Here is an 18960-nt window from a genome sequence, read left to right as displayed (position 1 = left end):
CCCCCCCCCCCCCCCCCCCCCCCCCCCCCCCCCCCCCCCCCGACCCTGGCTTGTGCCTTCTGGCTGTTCTGACCCGGTACTGCGGTGCGGGCGGAGCGGTATGGGCGGTGCGAGGTGTTCGGGGCAGTATTTGTGAAGTGACTCGCTTTCGGTGGGGTTAGTTTTCACTTACGGTGTTATTTATCCTGACACATGTTAACACAGCTGACACATGTTACATTAATTTTAGGTGTTCCCTACACCTTCTCTTTAAAACAAACCCTTTAGGGCGCCTGGGTGGTTCAGTGGATTAAGCCGCTGCCTTCAGCTCAGGTCATGATCTCAGGGTCCTGGGATCGAGTCCCACAACGGGCTCTCTGCTCAGCAGGAAGCCTGCTTCTCTCTCTCTCTGCCTACTTGTGATCTCTCTATAATAAATAAATCTTTTTAAAAATAAAATAAACCCTTTACCAAAGATTTCCCAAACTCCTGTCACACGTGTTCCAAATACTGTATATATCGGATTCTGTGTCAAGTCCGGTGGGTCTGAGACCCCACCACCCCCTGACCTGATGGAAGTCCACTAACTGGTTTCACCCAAGGGAGGCTGAGCTCTGGGTCTCCTGCCCCATCCCTTCTCTGCACTATGCCCAGATTTTCTAGCACCCGTAGTCACTGCTGAAGTACAAGGACATTCTGGTTCCTGATCCTTTCATATGTTGTTGTTGTTGTTGTTGGTGGTGGTGGTGGTGTGTGTGTTTCCTTCCCATTCTAGAAAATAACAGGATTTTCTCTTTATCCTCGGTATCCTGGTATTTCACAATGATGTTCTTTGGTATGGGATTTTTTTTTTCTTCTGTGGAACTTTTGTGCGTTATTTGAATTGACACAGTTCTGGTACTTGTCAGTGGGATATTCAGTTAGTGCATTATTTTGGTATGCTTTCCTTTCTTTTTTCTATCTTTTGATCACTCCTGTTATTTGTAGATTGGACTGTCATATCTATTCTCTAAGTTGCTTATCTTTTTGATGTATCTCTGCCCTTTAGTTCCACTTTTTGGGCGACTTCCTCAAGTTCTTTCATGTAATCCTTCTCTTATTTCCTGGGTCTTGTTTTCTTGAATATATTTCTTTTCTCATGGCATACTTTTTAAATGGACACTATCTTTCTTACTTTGCTTAGAGGATATTTTAATTTTTATATATATATATATATATATATATATATATATATATATATAGTTCTGCTGGACAGCCAGCAGAACTAGTAAATAAAATTATACATATAACATATATATATGTTATATATATATATAAGACTGCTCAGTCTTCCATGTGAGGGGATTTTCTCAATTGTTTGGCTCTTGACTGAGCAGTTTAAAGAGGAGGCACTAAATGGCCAGTTGGAAGCTGAGTGCCAGAAGGGGCTGGGGAAGGTGTGCTTCCCAGTGGGGTGATTGGGCTGGGGTGTGCTCTTTCCAGGAGGGAAGGCCAAATGTTGGGGGTTGGAGATACTGTCTTTAGCTCTATTAAGTGTTTGCAGAGACAAATCCTTTGGTCTGTTGCTATAGATATTCTGGGAGCCAGCAGAAGATATGGACAGGAATACTTTGGCTGATATGGCCCTTACTGATCCGTAGCACATCCCTTATTTCACACTTTGCTGTGCCAATCCCAACCTGGAGACACCTGGGCTCAGCTTTCCCAGAGAATGTGGTCCCCTGGGGTAGGGCTCCAGTGGGGAAGAGGTTTGAGGAGTGTGTGAAGCAGGGGAGGGAAGTGTGCTCCTGGCTGCACAGTGCCTGGGATGTGAGACAAGGACTGCAGCTGGAGGTGGGGAGCTGGTTGAAGCTTCTTCCACTCTCCTGGGCCATTCGCTGACCCACTGCTCTTTGCAGCCTCCTGAGATTTTCTTGAAACTTCCTCTCTGCTTTGTCTCCTCTCTAGATATTGTTCTTTATGGTCTTCCACCTTTGGATTCCTTTATTTTTATATTAGTGAGGATTCAGGAAGACTAGGAATAGATGCCAAGTCGTTAGCCATGCTAATCCTGTTCACTTCTGAGATTTCTGCTTGCTTATTTTCAGACAGGCCTCCTGTTTTTGAGGTTCCTCCTTTAGGTGAGGAGGGGTCTAGATATAGGGTCTTATCCAGTGGCTTGCTGGAGGATGGTGCTAATCACGGGACAATGGGTCAGTGTCCGATGGGCCTGGGTTGCAGCCCTACTCTGTTGCTTACTAGTTGTGTGATCTTGAGGCAAGTTATTTAACCTCCTGGAGCCTCAGGTATTGTTTGTTTTTAATCACTGGTAATCAGTAGCTTATGTCCAATAGGAGAGTATCAGGGTAGCCAGCTTGGCAGGCTTGCTCAGTCTCTTTCATGCATTCCCAGACCTGCTGGAGCTCAGGCCAAACCCAGTTCATGTGAGGCCTGCTGTCCAAGCAGACAACAGGCAGGCAAGGAGCCTCAGAAGCCAAATTCTGCAGCTGGGGTAGGCCAAACGTAGCATATCCTTCTTGGGCATATCTTTCACTGATGCCATTTAAAATATAACTTTAAACTAAAAAATGGACACATTGTGGGATGGAATAGAAAATTAGCCCTCATTTAAGAAATAAAAGGGTTACCATTCATTGGTGTATTCATTTAGGTCATTACTTTGCACTAGATGTTTAAGGTGCAAAACAAAAATCAGAATCTAGGCTCCTATGAAAGAATAATTACCAGAAATGTACCCTCTGCTTGTAAAAATGACATTAGTCAAGAACAGATGCCTAGTGAATGATTGCCCTGTAAGCTCTGTGCTGAGTGGTGGAGTTTCTGAGAGAAACAAGATGAATCTCTTGACATCTGAGGAACTAAACTCTAATTGGAGGTGGGAAACAATGCCAAGGTTAATTTATTTTGCCGGTAAATTGGGAAAGGTCTGGCTTAGTTCAGAAAGTCTCCTTGCCTTTAAGACCTGCTTTGTTTCTCTTTCTCCTTCCCATTCACAGTGCTGGCCACCATCAACTTGCAGTCACACCATGAGCTGCAGTTATTAACCAACTTTCTCTTAAGTGTGCAGGTAAGTCTGGCCCAGGGGCAGCTGTTTGCTCTGCTTGGCGTGTGTGTAGAAAGTCCTAGAGCTAAGTGGAGCCTCTGTCAGCACTGTACAGTGCTGTGAGGTACCTGCAACTATACCCAGGGCTCTGGGAGAGAAGGACTCTGGGCTCACTCAGACTTTCACCTCTCAGCCAACCTTCTGCACTGTGACGCTCAACCTTTGTGGCCCCTGTGTTGCCATGCCCTCAGGTAGGGAAGCGCTGTAGGAGTGTAAGTGTTCAAGGTGGTGGTGTATAGACTGATGCATGGATGTGGTTTCTTGCCTCTTGAGAAAGGGGCCCTTTTGGGAGGCCTAGGCTTGGTGTGTTCATAGAGGCTCTGGACTAGAATTCTATGGACTCCATTAGCCCAAGATATGCTCATTTGGGGATTGAGGAGAGAAGCTTTCCTGACCTATATTGTGTGTGTCTGACCTTAACCCGTAAGACCCCCCTGGGCCTAGAAAGATCATTGTCATCAGCAAGATGGGAGACCTGGGCCTTTCCAGGTCACAGGAGAGAGGAGTTTCTGAGTATAAGGTTCACATCCTTCAGGTTGATGGGAATTTACAGTTAAATCCTATTCTGATTGATTTCTGTTCTCTTGAGTTCACTTGTCTCTCCTTAGGAGGCCAATGGGATCTGGCCATGGTAGTGGCAGCCCGTTCACAGAGCTGGGGCCCCATTTCTCACCGTGTCTTACTGAAGGGTGTGAATGCCCCAAACTGTCACCACCTATTATGTGTAGGCATTGATTCCCCAGGCCTACTGTGGAGTTGTTGGAACATGAGTATCCCCCATAAATGCAGAGATGCTGGGGCATCTCCATTCTACCTGTTCATTTCTTGGAGCAGAAGTAGGCCCAAAGGCACATCCATATGAAATCACCAGGGGAGTGTGAAGCTGTGGAGCATGAGGGCCACCTGTGTGTATGATGTGGCTACTACCTGAGTTAGGAGGATAAGTGGAATGTGCAAGGACGGTGAGCAGGAAGAGAAGAGACAGGTTGGGACCTGATGCCAGGCAGACTTTGTTAGGCCAGTGAAGGGAGAGACAGTTTCTCCCAGAGGGCCCAGGTCTAGCTACTTTGTCCTTTCTTTCCTTCCTCCAGTGTTGACTGAGTGCCAGCTCTGTGTGTGGAATGTGGCTAGGCCCTGTTACTTTGTGGTGACTAAGATGGCAGGTCTTTGCCCTTATGGGGTTTGTGACCTACCTGGGGAGATAAACAAAAAGAAACAATTGCCCAGCAACTAATTAGGATTGTACTTGAGTGCTGTCTAAGGACACTGTGAGCAGTCTCTGCCCACTGGATAGTAATTGTCACCTCTCTGTGCTTCTCTTTCCTCTTCTGTGAAGTGGGGATGATGATAGTACCTACTCATGGGGTTGTTTGAGGATCAAATGAAGTAATATTTGGAAAGCACCCAGGAAAGCAAGGTTTCATGCTGTTTCCTTTATGGTCATCCTTAGATAGGGGCCCCACACCTATGTACCCAGGCCGGGTCATCCTGCTGACAGACAGGCTCCATTAAACGGCCTTTCTGTCCGCAGTTCAGTGCTGTCTGTTTTCGTCAAGGAAGGGGACTTCGATCAGAGTCTGCTTTGGATGATCAAACAGGACAGGCGCAGCTCTGCTAAACTTCAGGATGTCCAACAGCACCCCACTGCGCCCTCCTGTGCATGTCCGGTGATGGAGATAATTAACATGAGTGTTTCTTGAGTACTTTCCAAGTGCTAGGCACCATGTGCTAAAGGGGTTATGTGCATTATTTCATGTAATTCTCCCAGGAACCAGGTCAGCTGGTTGTGTAGTTAAGGAGACAGATTTGATAACAAAAAGAGCACCCAGTAAGTGGCACGTGAGGAGGCAGAGCACAGTCTGACTGAGGCAGAACTTCAGCTCTTAACCACAACATGCAAGGCAGTGACCTGGGCCACTGGTGGGCACCCCAGTACTTGACCCTGGCACCATCAAGTCAGGGAGCCCCCTCCTAGCTGTGGAGACTATTGACATGTGGCACAGAGAATCTATTTCTCCCTTAGGGACTTAAACATTGTACAGTATATCCCCTTCTTGGGAGGTAGACAGCCACCAACCTTGCTAAAAAAATTATTGTGACTACTTTGGCTTTTCCTCTGGCATGGTTGGTATCTCCTACTCAGCAGATAATAAATCTACCCCATGAGTCTGAACCAGATTTTGTTGCTCTGTATGTGTTGCCTTCTAAATGTCAGGCCATCACTAACGGAGGAAGTACTTGATGAATGAGGACAGCTCTCTGGTGCGGAACCTGAAACACCAGCATGTTAGTCCTTATATCTCCCTCCTGATGCTCCGGTGCTCCTGCAAACACAGCACAGTAACAGTACAGTAGAGCATGGTTCTGGAAATTGTTTCTGCATCCTTGGGGCAACCCCGCACCAAAGGCAGTATTCTGAAGTAATATTAAGGACTTAATTGTTATCAAACATCCTAGCCAAGGTACGAAGCCAGATACTGAGGCTGCAGGGCCTGTACTATGACTTACTGTGCTAAATAACTCCCTGATTTTCCTGTCCAGTTTTGTAAAATTATGTTTAAGCTAGATCTCAGAGAGGGGCACACTCTACAGCCCTCTGACTCTTCCAGCTAAAGGGAAACAGCAGCTGAGGGGTCTGTATCTCTGGGGTGCCTGTCAGAAATGGAATTATTCTGTTAGAAGATTCTCTTTCCCCAAGAGAGGATAGGCAAAGTGTGGCTTGCCCAGAAAGCCATGTAGGAAAAGTCTCCCAGAGTACATGCTGCATTCTGATGCAGGCTTACATCCCTGTGTTCTCTTGCCAGCTCCGTATGTAACATTAAAATCACATTAAGGCCTCAGAGTCTCCTGCACCAGCTTGGGTAGTTCATTCCACTTTCTACCTGCAGTGTGGAGGCCACATGTGGAAGATAAGCTGGTTCAGATGCCTTTGGTCCTCACCTGTGCACTGCTTTTGATGGCTCTTACAGCAAGGAGTGTGTGGTCAGGAAAGATTTGGGAGGGTAGCAGGGCTGGGATTTCCCTGAAGGAAGAACTCCCCATTTGCCTCTTTTGGCCAGCTAACTTCTCATTTTGTGGTGCTCAGAGGGTTCAGCCCAAGATGGTGATGGAGTACTGGACAGGGTGGTTTGACTCGTGGGGAGGCCCACACAACATCCTGGATTCTTCTGGTGAGTGCTTTGCGGTACCTAAATCCAGCATGTGTATTGACCTATGAAATAAAAATCAGTTCCAAATAACCTGCTAATTGATGTAAATGAGCTGTAGGGTACAAGGCTCCTGGATTATCTGCATGTCATAATCAGCTGTTGATATTCCAGAGTCATGTGTCCTGACATTTGTCATGAATGGTAGGACCCTTAACACTGCTTTATCATGTTTTTATAATTAGATAAGCAGTGCACGCCTATTGCAAACATCCAGCAAATACAGAAAATATAGGAAGAATAAATAAAAAGCCCAGAGCCCAGACAAAACACATACAGTTGACTTTTGAACAATGTGGCAGGTAGCAGTGCTGACCCCCTGCACACTTGAAGTCTGGGTATAACTTTGACTCCTCCCAAACTTAACAACTAATAGCCTATTATTGATCAGAAACCTACTGATAGCATGTAATTGATTAACACATATTCTGTATGTTATCTGTGTCATATACTTATTATTATGATAAAGCCAGCTAGAGAAAAGACAGGGTTATGAAGAAGATCATAAGAAAGAAAAAATACAGCACTGTACTGTAAGAAATCATGCATAAGTGGAGCCGTGCAGCTCAAACCCATGTCGTTTGAGGGTCAGCTGTATACTGTGCAGGCAGTTCTGTGTGTCTGTCTGCAGCCCTATATGCACACACAGAGATATGGACACTTGCGGTCCTATCTGCTCTTTGTTACTTGCTTGTGTCCTGGTGGACACAAATGAACAGCCTTCTGAGAGATTCCATCACTGTTTTAAAGAACAGAAAGAACCCTATAGTATTGGTGATTAAACCACAATTTATTTAGCCATTTTCTTATTGATGAACATTTAGGTTGTTTCCAGTGGTTTTTGTTAATTAAATGCCATTGCAGCGACCATGCTTGAACATCCAGTTTTGCATATTAGTGCCCTAGGATAACCAATAGAATTCCCTAACCAGTGGAATGCTGCATTAATTCAATTTTGATATATATGTACTAATCTGCTCTTTCAGAAGATTACAGCAATTCTTACTATTATTAAATGAGAATACGTATTTCCCACAGATTTATCGACACTGGTTATTAAACTAATTTTTAATATTTGTCAATCTGATTGCTTGTGTGTGTGTGTGTGTGTGTGTGTGTGTGTATGTTAATACTGTATATTTCTCTTTTGATGTTATCTTTCACATCTTTGGTTAATTCTATAATAGAGGCGGGATTGGGGAGGTGGTCAGAAATTACAGCTGCAATTAGGAGTCCAGTCTTTTGCACCTTACCAAGTGTGAGTAATTGTTGAGAAGTGTGGAGGTAGAGGCTGCCATTGTTCAGACCATAGTCATTGGAGACTTGGCCATGGTGGAACAAACAACTATAAGGCTTCAGCTCGGGGGCTTTGGTGCTTGCTGGCCCTTTTCTCTTCATACCCTTCATCTTTTGTGATTGCAGCTCTAGTGGAAGCTGAAGGGCAGAGCTAGGGAGTTGAATTTGATGGGGTTGGGGGAGATCAGGAAAGCTGAGACATCAACAGGACTTGTGGCTCGTCCTAAACTTTGACTCACTCTGCACATGCCCTTTCTCCCCTCCTCCTGCAGACGTTCTAAAAACAGTGTCTGCCATCCTCGATGCTGGCTCCTCCATCAACCTCTACATGTTCCATGGAGGTACCAACTTTGGCTTCATAAATGGAGCCATGCACTTTCATGAATATAAATCTGATGTCACCAGCTACGGCAAGTATTCCCCAACACTGGCCCTTCGTGGAACACCCCACTTTTGCATGTTTGGAGCTTTTTATGCAGAGTCCTTTAGGGGCAGTGTCTGGCACCTTTAATGCATTTGGTTCTACAGTGCCTGAGGAAGGGATGGTTTTGCTGAGATTATCAGTTTTAAACTTCTAGAGCAGTAGGAGGTACTGAAGCCCACTGACATGCCTATGAGCCTTTGGAAGTCACTGGAGGAAGTGAGAGGTACAGCCAGGGTGAGGGAAGGTCCTTTGATGAAGGCAGCCTCTTCTCCCTACTCAGGCCCTTGAAATGTGTGACCTCTGAACCCTTTAGGTTGACAGTCCCCTGAAGTCAGGCAAGGTGCAGGAAATTGTGGGTCATGCCATGGCTATGGCACTGTTGGTGATATTTCATAGTGTTTAGTACTTATTGTATTTGGACTGATGGCTCACACCAAAAGTGTTGCTGCCAGATTTCTGGGGTGAGGACCCTGTTGCCGTACCCAGCTTCTCCTTTCTCTTTTTGCTGCTGTGGACACTGCTCTGTGACACAGATGACCAGTGACAGCATTCTGGTGTCTTGCAGACTATGATGCAGTGCTGACAGAGGCTGGGGATTACACAGCCAAGTACTTCAAGCTCCGAGGTTTCTTTGGCTCTCTCTCAGGTACCTGAAGACAGAAGACTCAAGCACCAACTTGGGCCCTTTTTGCTCTGCGACTCCCTAAAGAGTTACTTCTTCACTACCCTACCTCAACTCCAGTTGACTTGTATGTAAGAATGTCCATAGACAGGCAAATTTAAGAGACTGTCTTCTTTATCATGGTCTGTGTGTCACCACCTTCACCTTCCAATGGGTGTTAAGACTCCTGAGAATATGAGGAAGTCAAGTTCCCGGCACCCCCCTGCCCCATGTTGCTTTCCTAAGTCTAAGGCCAAGCAGTCTAAGAGTGTTTCCCTCTTGGCTCTAGGATAAAGGAGCACATTGGACTGCAGAAAGGAGCCAGGGCCTGGGGAGGTTGGAGGTGGCAGTGATTTTGGGTCCTCTTGGGATGAACCTGTTGTCTGTATTGCAGGTGTCCCTCTTCCTCCCCAACCTGACCTTCTTCCCAAGACTGCATATGAGCCCTTGAGACCATATTTATACCTGTCACTGTGGGACGCCCTGAAGTACATGGAGGAGGTGAGTGCCGTGGGGCAGGGAAGCTGGGACTGTCGCTAGGTGGGCTAATGGGACTGTGGAGAGAGAAAACAAGTACTTGATAGCTTTAAGGTCCACTTTGACTTTAGAGCTCAGAGGAAAGAGAATAAACTTGTGTTAGAGTATGGAGTGGAAAGGAACAAAAATAACTTGAAGAAAAACTGGGTAATACAGTAGGTAGTAGTCTCTCTCCAGCCTTGGTGGACAGGGAGGAGGGTAAAGAGGCATGTGAATGGGCTGTATCCCCTCTGAGAAGAGGGTGCACCCCTGGAGCTAACCCAATGGAGTGTAGTGATGCAGAAATGAAGGCAGGTTGAAAGGCTACAGGTCTGGTACATTTCCAGGCTTCATTCTATTGTTATCACACATCTGCCATCCCTTTGACCCTGGACAGCCCTAGGGCTAATGAGATGAGAAGTCAAAAATCAGAATTTTGGAGCTTGGAGAGCCTATCAACTGGATTGGCTCTCCATGTTTGTATAGTGAGAGGTCAAACTAGAAGAAAAGGTTAGAGGTCCTCTTCCCCCAAACCCCTAGTCCCAGATGGGGATCTGTCTGCTACCCTGCACTCCCCCAGAAGTCTCAAGGTGAGGTTGCTGCCTCTTTTCTCCTCTGCCTAGCCTTATCTCCCCATACTCTCCTCTATGCAGCCAGTCAATTCTGAAAAACCAGTCAATATGGAAAACCTGCCAGTAAATAATGGAAATGGACAGTCCTTTGGGTACACTCTGTATGAGACCACCATTGCTTCATCGGGCATCCTTAGTGGTCTTGTGCGTGACCGCGGACAGGTAGGGGTGATTTCTCTTTTTTTTTTTTTAAATTTGAAATTCAAATTAATTAATATACACTGCATTATTAGTTTCAGAGGTAAAATTTAGTGATTCATCAGTTGCATGTAACACCCAGTGCTCATATATTCAAGTGCCCTCCTTAATGTCCACCACGCAGTTACCCTATCCTTCCGCCCACCTTCCCTCCATCAACCCTCTGTTTGTTTCCTATAGTTCAGAGTGTCTTATGGCTTGTCTCCCTCTCTGTTTGCATTTTACTTTATTTTTCTTTCCTTTCCCTTATGTTCATCTGTTTTGTTTCTTAATTCCACATGAAGGAAATCATATGGTATTTGTCTTTCTCTGACTGACTTATGTTGCTTAGCATAGTATACTCTAGCTCCATCCACATCGATGCAAATGGCAAGATTTCATTCTTTTTGATGGTTGAGTCATATATATATATATATATATATATATATATATATATATATATATATATACCATATCTTCTTTATCCACTCATCTGTCAATGGACAACTGGGCTCTTTCCATAGTTTGGCTATTTTGGACATTGCTGCTATAAACATTGGAGTGCATGTGCCCCTTCAAATCATTGTGTTTATATCGTTTGGATAAATACTTAATAGTACAATTGCTGGGTCATAGGGTAGCTCTATTTTTAACTTTTTGAGGATCCTCCATACTGTTTTCCAGAGAGGCTGCAGTTTACATCCCCCCGTTCTCTGCATCCTCACCAACATCTGCTGTTTCCTGACTTGTTAATTTTAGCCATTCTGGCCACTGTAAGATGGTGTCTCATTGTGGTTATATGTATTTCTCTGATGTTGAACATTTTTTCATGTGTCTGTTGGCCATTTGTGTGTCTTCTTTGGAGAAATGTCTGTTCATGTCTTCTGCCCATTTCTTGACCAGAGTTTTTTGTTTATTTGGGTGTTGAATTTTTTTTTAATTTTTATTTATTTTTTAAATTGCTTTTCAGTGATCCATAATTTATTGCTTATGCACCACACCCAGTGCTCCATGCAATACGTGCCCTCCATAATACTGACTACCAGGCTCACCCAACCTCCCATTCCCTGCCCCTCCACAACCCTCAGAGTTTTGTGCAGAGTCCACAGTCTCTCATGGTTCATCTCCAATTTCTCCCAACTCCCTTCTCCTCTCCATCTCTTGGGTGTTGAATTTGATAACTTCTTTATAGATTTTGGATACTAGCCCTTTATCTGATAAGACATTTGCAAATATCTTCTCCCATTCCATAGTTACCTTTTAGTTTGTTGACTGCTGTGCAAAAGCTTTTTATCTTGATGAAGTCTCAATAGTTCATTTTTGCTTTTGTTTCTCTTGCTTTTGGAGATGTGTCTAGCAAGAAGTTGCTGTGGCCAAGATCAAGAGATTGTTGCCTGTGTTTTTCTCTAGGATTTTGATGGATTCTTGTCTTATATTAGGTCTTTCATCCATTTTGAATTTATTTTTGTGTATGCTGTAAGAAAGTGGTCAGTTTCATTCTGCATCTGGCTGTTGCATTTTCCCAACCCCGCTTACTGAAGAGACTGTCTTTTTCCTGTTGGATATTCTTTCCTGCTTTGTCAAAGATTAGTTGACCATAGAGTTGAGGGTCCAATTCTGGGTTCTCTATTCTGTTCCATTGATCTATGTGTCTTTTTTTGTGCCAGTACCATACTGTCTTGATGATTATAGCTTTGTAATAAAGCTTGAAGTCTGGAATTGTGATGCCCCAGTTTTGATTTTCTTTTTCAACATTACTTTGGCTATTTGGGATTGTTTCTGATTCCATAAAAGTTTTAGGATTGTTTGTTATAGCTCTGTGAAAAATGTTGATGGTGTTTTGATAGGGATTATATTGCTTTAAGTAGCATGTATATTTTAAGAATATTTATTCTTCCAAGCCATGAGCATTGAATGTTTTTCCATTTCTTTGTGTCTTCCTCCATTTCTTTCATAAGTGTTCTATAGTTTTCAGAATATAGATCTTTTATCTTTTTGGTTAGGTTTATTCCTAGATATCTTCTTGTTTTTGGTGCTATTGTAAATGGGATCAATTCCTTAATTTCTCTTTCTTCTGCCTCACTGTTAGTGTACAGAAATGCAACTGAACTCTGTGTATTTATTTTATATTTTGCCACTTTGCTGAATTCCTTTATCAGTTCCAGCAATTTTGGGGTAGAGTCTTTTGGGTTCTCTACATAGAGTATCATGTCATCTGTGAAGAGTGAAAATTTGACTTCTTTGCTGATTTGGATGCCATTTATTTCTTTTTGTTCTTTGATTGCTGAGGCTAGAACTTCTAGTACTATGTTGAGCAACAGTAGTGAGAGTGGACATGCCTGTCATGTTCCTAACCTTAGGGGAAGAGCTCTCAGTTTTTCCCCATTGAGAATGATATTCACTATGGGTTTTTCATATATAGCTTTTATGCATGTATGTTCCCTCTATCCCTACAGTGTGGAGAGTTTTGATTAAGAAAGGATGCTGTATTTTATCAGATGCTTTTTCTGAATCAGTTGAGAAGATCATATGGTTGTTGTCCTTTCTTTCATTAATATGATGTTTCACATTGATTGATTTGTGGATGTTGAACCATCCTTGAAGCCCAGGAATAAATCCCACTTGGTTGTGGTGAATAATCCTTTGAATGTACTGTTGGATCCTATTAGCTAGTATCTTGGCGAGAATTTTTTTATTCATGTTCATCATTGGTCTGTAATTCTCCTTTTCGGTGGGATCTTTTTTGGTTTTGGATCTTTTTTGGTTTTCAAGGTAAGGCTGACCTCATAGAATGAGTTCAGAAAGTTTCCTTCCATTTCTATTTTTGAAACAGTTTCAGAAGAATTTCAGAAGAATAGGTATTAATTGGTATTAATTCTTCTTTAAATATTTGGTAGAATTCCACTGGGAAGCCATCTGGCCGTGGACTCTTGTTTATTGGAAGATATTTGATTACTGATTCAATTTCTTTGCTGGGTATGGGTCTGTTTAGGTTTTTTACTTCTTCCTGGTTCACTTCCTAGGTCACTAGGAATGCATCCATTTTGTCCAGATTGTCTAATTTGTTGGCATATAGTTGCTCATAATATGTTCTTAAATTTGTTTGTATTTCTTTGGTGTTGGTTGTGATTGCCCCTCTTTCATTCACAATTTTATTTATTTGGGTCCTTTCTCTTTTATTTTTGATAAATCTCACTAGGGGTTTATTGGTCTTACTGATTCTTTCAACAAACCAGCTCCTAGTTTCCTTGGTCTATTCTACTATTTTTTTTAAATTTCCATACCATTAAATTCTCCTCTAATCTTGGGGCATCTTCTCTTATTTCCTGTGACTTTGTAGTCATCAAGCCTTACCAAATGCATCTGACTTGCTCTCCTCAACGCTCACATATCTGCTTGTTACTAGTGTGTAGAAATGGCCAATCACCATCAGCTCTGCCGTCCTTTTCAGCTATAATCATGGGCATTCATTTTTCTTCTGTGCTTGGCTAACCCCGGTTTCCACTGCACACACATAGTGTTACCCCTTTCCTTCCTTATCGGAGATCCCTCAAATGCCTCCCTTCTGTTGACACATGAATGCTTTCTGTCTGTTCATTTGCAGGTATTTGTGAACACAGTGTCTGTAGGATTCTTGGACTATGAAAAGAAGAAGATTGTTATTCCTTTGATCCAGGTTTGTTATCCTGGGGAGCTGGGTGATGGCTAGCACCAGCTGCTTCTTGAGCAGGTTTGGTGGGAGTCAAAGAGGAAGACTTGGAAGACAGGAGGCTCCTTAACCACAGAGCTGCTGATGGAAAGAGGGGCAAAACATTGCTTTCTGATCAGTGGGTAATCTTTCATCCCCAGAGTTCAGGGAAGAGCTGGGGTTCCACAAAGAAACTCTGAGGTACAGCTGTGATCTTATGGTTGGGTAATCAGGTGGTCATTATCGACCACTATGTTCCTGGCAGGGTTACACCAGGCTGAGGATCTTGGTGGAGAATCGCGGGCGAGTCAACTACGGGAATAACATTGATGACCAACGCAAAGGTGGGTCATAGCATGTACTGAGAAAAGAGCTTCTAGTCCTCAGCAATGCCTCAATATCTATTCTTCAAACCAGTGCACCAGCTAATGATGGATGCTGACTGTAGTGAGGTGGAGTCATGGTAGCCCATTGGAGGGAACTGGGTTGTGGAAACCCATTGAAGGGAGGTGGGTCATGGAGACCCACTGGAGGAGATTTGTGGAGGCCCATTGGAGGGAGGCAGATAATGGAAACCCACTGGAGGGGGTGGGTTATGGAGACCCACTGGAGAGAGGTAAGTTGCAGAGGCCCATTGGAGGGAGCTAACTCATTGAAGCCCATCGGATGGAGTTAACTCATGGAAGCCCACTGGAGAGAGGTGGAAATGGGCCTTCTTAAAAGACCCATGTGAGTTCTGACCTCTTCCTTATGCATCTTGTTTACATGTCCATGGTGAACACACAGGGAACACTGAAAAAACCTCTCCAGACCTCCCTGGGTTGTAGTCTGCTTTAACAGAGGACTCTCTGCTGGGGCTGGGCTAGAGGTGGTGAAGCTTAAGCAAGGGGATTCCCAGGAAGCCAAAATTGGCATAGGACCCCTGCCTTCTTGGGTCTCCATACTGAGATTTTTTTCCTTTTTTTTGAGTTTTTATGTATTTATTTTAGAGGGAGAGAGAGAGAAAGAACATTCACACATGTGAGTGAGAGGAGGGGAAGAGAGTGAGGGAAAGGGAGAGAATCTCAAGCAGACTCTGTGCTGAGCATGGAGCCTGACACGGGGCTTTATCTCACAACCCTGAGAATATGACATGAGCTGAAACCAACAGTTGGATGCTTAACTGCCTGAGCCACTCAGGTGCCCCAGAATTTCTTTTCTTGACCCACTGTGGAAACCCACTGATGATCTCATTTGTGGGGGGGAGGAGGTGGTAGTACATAGAGTAAACAAAATGCTCTTGATGGAGTGCTCTCCTAGGAATATTCCAACTCATTTTATTTTTCCTGGCCTTCTAAACCTTCTCTGCTTAAGTTTGCCTCTTCCTTTTCATCTGTCAAAATGTAGGTGGTTTCATGTAAGTTATAACAAAGAATTCAGACAAATAAATACTACTATGGTAAGAGATGCTGGTGGCCTCCCAGCTCTCTCACGGGTGTTTGCCTTTGTAATGAGGAAACTTGTGCATCTCTTCCTTTCCTTCTTGGGAAGCACTGTGGCCCTAGCCACTGGGGTTTTCTTGGGTCCTGGGGTTTGGCTCTCTCCAGATAGGTTTCATGGTAGTTTCTAACACTGTCCAGGCTTACCCTCTTTTTTCCCTAAACAATCCCTGAGTGTTCCTCTCTGGATCTTCGCTTCTTCTCCTAAGGAGCTCTGTCTTCAGGGCTATCTTCACTTCCTTCACTCTTCTGTCTGTGGGAAGGGATTGCCAGCCTCACCCTGCCCTAAGTCTTTGCTTCACCACGTTCCTGGATAAGATATGCTCTGGACTCTCACTGTGGAGTACTTATCCCTTGGAACAGTTCAGTGTTTATAAGTTACACACCCCACATCATCCATACCTGTACCTGCAACTTTAGATTCTTCAGGCTCCATGAGACCCGTTTGCAATCCCCAGCCTATTCAAATTACCTCTCAAAAAACTCAATAGCTCCATGATTGTGAGTACCATGGGAGCAGCTCCAGGACTAATATTGCTGGCCCCTTCCCCAGGCCACTAGCTAATCACTATGCAAGTGTGTGTGTGTATCCTTAGACTCAGATACCCAAGTCATGTTGCTATCTGTTCACAATATAAATATTTAATTTATCTTCAATTCCAGGTCATGTAGAAGATTTTTGGCTGAGTTATTAGGTCTGTTTAATCCAGGACCCTACTGAATCTGACCTTGAAGCTAAGTTAGAACTGTTGTGACCTCTTGATTATCTGCCCTTTGGGCCTCATTTTATTGTGTTGGAATTCTTATCCCCAAAAGGGAGCTTCCCCTTCAGAGAGAGACTAGAGATTGTTCTCACCCAGCGATGGCCTCTGCTCTCACTACCCTCGGAATTTTTCTTCTCTGCAAATCCTTGGGAGGTCCTGGCAAACACTGCTTTTTACTCATTCTTTTCTCCTTTGGGATTCCTAGAGAAAGTTTTATGCCATAAGAAGAGCTCTGTAGGGAGTATATACTTCTGGAGGAATCCTAACTGGAACTTTTCAGAAATTCTCCATGTATGTGCAGGGCCTTAGCTGGGTCAGTTGTGCCCCTGCCTTTGACCTCATTCATGTTTCCTTGCCTCCTTCCCACAGGTTTAATTGGAAATATCTATCTGAATGATTCTCCCCTGAAAAAATTCAGAATCTACAGCCTGGATATGAAAAAGAGCTTCTTTCAGAGGTGAGTCCCCACCCCATGAAGTGTGTGAAGCCATGGATAATGTGCAGTAAGAGCCAGGAAGGCCTGGAGAACTGCTCTGCCCTAGACCCTCCCACTCAAGTATAAACAGACCCAGAGCAACTTGCCAAAGGTAGGGGCAGTACCAGCGCTAGAGACTAGGAAATTTCTGTGATACCTTAATTAATTAATAGGTTGGGGGTGGGGTTTGGAATGCCTTTATAATTAGATTTGGGACAGAGTCCAAATTTGAGAAAGTGTCCTCTTTTCTTTCTTGTCTTCCATTCTATTCATAGGTTCAGCGTTGACAAGTGGAGCCCTATCCCTGAAGTACCTACATTCCCTGCTTTCTTTTTGGGTGCCTTGTCAATTTCCCTTTCCCCTTTTGACACCTTTATGAAGCTGGAGGTTTGTATCTCCTTCCTGCCTGGGTTCTCCAGTCTTCCCTCAGAGAGCTCTGAACCCAAGCCCTCTACCTGTTCTTGCTGGAGCCCTCTATACCACCTGCACCCAGAAATTCTATGTCTTGGCCTCTCTGAAGGGCCTCTAGGGCCTTCCTTGGGTGGGGGAGTAGACTCAGAGCAGAAGAACCACCGGGTGGTACTTTTCAGGGTCCAGGTGTGCATTTGGGTACCTTGCTGAGGAGGCTCAGAGCTAGTGGATTCGGGAGATAGAATACCCATGTGTTAACCTCATGGATGTTGAAATATTCATTCACACTGATATCTTAGAAGCTGAGAGAAGCACATGGCATGTGTCCGTCTCTGTCTTCTCATGTGACTTTATATTTGGTGGCTTTTGTGGTCAACTAATCCTTTCCCCATTCTGCTTAAAGGGCTGGGAGAAGGGGGTTGTATTCATCAATGGCCAAAACCTTGGACGCTACTGGAACATTGGACCCCAGGAGACCCTCTACCTCCCAGGTGCCTGGTTGGACCAAGGCAGCAACCAGGTTGGAGCACTTGCAACTTCTTCCCTCGTCTCAGCCCTCCCCAGTACCACAGTGTTTTCCCAGGGAGGCCCAGATCACAGTCTATTTAGGCTTGTTAGGGTGGGAGAGGGGACAGAAGGTTTAGCCAGCCCCTTCTGCATCCCTCCTTGGTGCCAATGAGTTGTGGGTCCCTGTTCCTTCCAGCGTGGTTCTCAGTCCTTTCCCCTAAGGCACTGTCATCTGGCTCTAAGACAAACCTCTGCTGCTGTCATATATCAGCACTTCTCTCCCCTCCAGGTTATTGTTTTTGAGGAGAAGATGGCAGGCCCTGTGATACAGTTCACTGAAACACCCCACCTAGGCAGGAGCCAGTACCTTGAATGAGCAGCACTGCCCCGCGCCCCCTGGTGGTGGGAAGCAGGAGAGCACCACCATCCTCTCAGCTGACCAGAGCCTGGTGCTCTGTGGCCTCACAACCCACCCATGCAGGAGAGTTTCCTGAAGTAGTGTCCTCAGGCAGCCACATGTTCAGCAGGGTCCACTAGCTCAGTTCAAGACCTTAAACTTGGAAGAACTGAAGAAGAAAAGTGGGATAGGAAGGAGGGACTTACTTCTTACCTAAGTGGCTTCTTGACTGGGCTTTGTTGATGGGATGTTCCCTACTTCCCTTCTCTTCTGAGAGAGGACAGAGGGATGCCTTTCTAGGGAGGACTGTCTAATCAGATGTCCACTGATGACACCTGGGGCCCTCTGTTGGGCATGACTTCTAGACACAGATTTGCTCCTATGATGTTCTCACCTGTGCTTAGCCACACCCCTCCTGGCCCTTTTCATCTGAAAGAGAAGATTTGTCACCATTTGCAGAGGATAGGGAAGCAGGTGGATGTCTTGCCTGAATCAGCTTTGTTCTTCTCAACCCTCCAAGTCTTCTCTGGGATTCTGGAAGAAACTTCGTTTGAGAGACACACACATTTTCTCCTTCTCATTTCTACTCTAATTGCATCTGACAGGATGACAAGCCAAACTTAGGAGAAACAGAAATACTCAGCTACTTACCTTCCTGAATTAGAAGGTCTTTCCAGTTTTACTCAGTGAGAAGCATCACCTGAGGAGGGAATGCAGAGCCTAGTAGGAACCACACCCTGATCTAAAGGCCCAGATCCAGGGGCATGGGCAGGTAGTCTCCCTGGAATGTTGCTGTAGCCACGGGGCCTGCAGGCCTAACCCAGATCTTGCCTCCAGCTCAGTCTCGCTCCCTCTACTTCCTGTAACTTAAGCAGTAGGGAGGAGAGGCAGCCTTCCTTTGCAATTGTCTGTCCAAATTTGAGGCACTTGTTCTAGGGATTGAATCCATTGGGTTAGCTCAGGTTCACTGTTCTGAATTGCAATAAAGCAGAATTCAATCAAACCCCTTTTGGTGATACTTTTTTGATCCTGTCTGTGCCCCTGTTCATCACTGGCAAAGGCCTTGTAGGGTCAGGCACCTATTTATCTCAACTGGCACTCAGAGTCTTGACACTGACTTACCCGGTTAGTGGATGATCCAGTCCCTGGTTCCTTACCACCTCCCTTCTGACCTTCATTCTGCCTGAAGTGTCACTGTGGATTGGAAGTGCCATTGGGGAGGGGAAGTCATTGGCCAGAAGCCATT

At 44.8% G+C, this 18960-nt stretch overlaps 1 protein-coding gene across 1 annotated transcript in view; it reads left to right on the top strand.

Annotated features, from left to right (window-relative positions):
* Window positions 1-18717, top strand: part of LOC132025688 (beta-galactosidase-1-like protein 2) — a 47645-nt gene extending 28928 nt beyond the window's left edge. The window contains exons 8-19 of the mRNA XM_059413315.1: window positions 2976-3046; window positions 6168-6252; window positions 7857-7994; window positions 8574-8654; window positions 9064-9170; window positions 9839-9979; window positions 13599-13670; window positions 13948-14026; window positions 16294-16381; window positions 16675-16786; window positions 17214-17330; window positions 17607-18717. Coding sequence (XP_059269298.1) covers window positions 2976-3046; window positions 6168-6252; window positions 7857-7994; window positions 8574-8654; window positions 9064-9170; window positions 9839-9979; window positions 13599-13670; window positions 13948-14026; window positions 16294-16381; window positions 16675-16786; window positions 17214-17330; window positions 17607-17693 — 1178 coding nt within the window. The 3' untranslated portion in view covers window positions 17694-18717. The remainder of the gene's footprint in view (window positions 1-2975; window positions 3047-6167; window positions 6253-7856; window positions 7995-8573; window positions 8655-9063; window positions 9171-9838; window positions 9980-13598; window positions 13671-13947; window positions 14027-16293; window positions 16382-16674; window positions 16787-17213; window positions 17331-17606) is intronic.
* Window positions 18718-18960: the final 243 nt, after the last annotated feature.

Source organism: Mustela nigripes, chromosome 1, assembly GCF_022355385.1.
Source record: "Mustela nigripes isolate SB6536 chromosome 1, MUSNIG.SB6536, whole genome shotgun sequence".
Taxonomy (NCBI): domain Eukaryota; kingdom Metazoa; phylum Chordata; class Mammalia; order Carnivora; family Mustelidae; genus Mustela; species Mustela nigripes.
Note: the sequence above shows the minus strand (reverse complement) of the source record. Positions and strands in the feature narration are given on the sequence as shown.